The sequence below is a fragment of the Salvia hispanica genome, unplaced genomic scaffold, assembly GCF_023119035.1.
Source record: "Salvia hispanica cultivar TCC Black 2014 unplaced genomic scaffold, UniMelb_Shisp_WGS_1.0 HiC_scaffold_732, whole genome shotgun sequence".
Classification (NCBI taxonomy): domain Eukaryota; kingdom Viridiplantae; phylum Streptophyta; class Magnoliopsida; order Lamiales; family Lamiaceae; genus Salvia; species Salvia hispanica.
In genome coordinates, this window is record NW_025952502.1 from 1 (window position 1) to 1,000 (window position 1,000).

Consider the following 1,000-nt stretch of genomic DNA (forward strand, 5'->3'; position numbering starts at 1 on the left):
TTCAGCACTTGGTTCACTGAATCCTTCTGATGCTGCAGCCATTTTCTGTTGTGATCGGACAGCCCGTTCGGGGGCACCTTAGGCACAGGAATCCACCATTTGTCGTCGCTTCTCTGGGTCTTTTCGCCCTTGTTGCCATCCTTTGATCCGTAGTAAAACTCGTGCGGCTCCTTGAAGTTGTCCAGACAGTCCTACCCATCCAAAACCAGTCAAAAACCATGTCTTTGAAATGAAAAGAGGAAGAAGGGAAGATGCGGCCTTAACAAGAAGCATCGTGTCAAGCTTGCGCAGCGCAGGAATGTTCACGTGCAGGTCGTTTCTCTGCCTCGTCGCCATCACCTGCGAAAGAGTGCATCATCATTATCGGATTCAAGAAACAGAGAAGGGCTAATAAGCAGAGGCAGAAGCTGACAGAGAACCTCAAAGGTGGTTCCATCATCCTTGGTTTGTGTGACAGCAACGAACTCAACGATGGAATCAGTGACAGAGAGAAGCCAATCTATCTCCTTCTTCCACTTCACTTTGGTGTCGGGCGCCATCGGTTCCAATTTCTTCATTTCTCCATACGCAGAAGCTGCATTTCCCCATAGTCCAATCAAAGAGATGATCAACAAGATGGATAAAAATCAAATCTTGATCATTTTAATTCACCTGCTAAGTTTGTGATTGCATTTGACAATGCCAAAGCCGAAGAAACTCCGTTCCCTCTTCCCGACATGTCCTCGCCTAGAAGCAACTTTGCAAACTTCTCCTTCATCATATCCATATCTATAACATAACACAAAGCCATCATCGCTTAGAAATTGAAAGGTGGTGAGGATTCAAGTCTGTCAAATTCTGGTATGTCTCGTATGATTCGATAACGACATGTATATTAAATCACGAAATTTCATGTCTTTCTCATCCCTACATAAAAATGATGTCTTTCAGTCATGCTCATAACAGCAATAAAACAACGTTGTTTTGATCATTACCAAAAGACGTCTTTTGTGACAGTTGA

At 43.8% G+C, this 1,000-nt stretch overlaps 1 protein-coding gene across 1 annotated transcript; it reads right to left on the bottom strand.

The window, feature by feature from the left end:
• Positions 1 to 8: 8 nt before the first annotated feature.
• Positions 9 to 734, bottom strand: LOC125199915 (rop guanine nucleotide exchange factor 12-like; the record flags this gene model as incomplete). The annotated part of the gene is made up of 3 exons (XM_048097765.1): positions 420 to 734; positions 265 to 339; positions 9 to 191 (listed from the first exon to the last, which is right to left on the bottom strand). Coding segments are annotated over exons 1-3 (396 nt in total), but the record flags the coding sequence as incomplete, so codon positions are not given.
• Between the last annotated feature and the right edge of the window lie 266 nt (positions 735 to 1,000).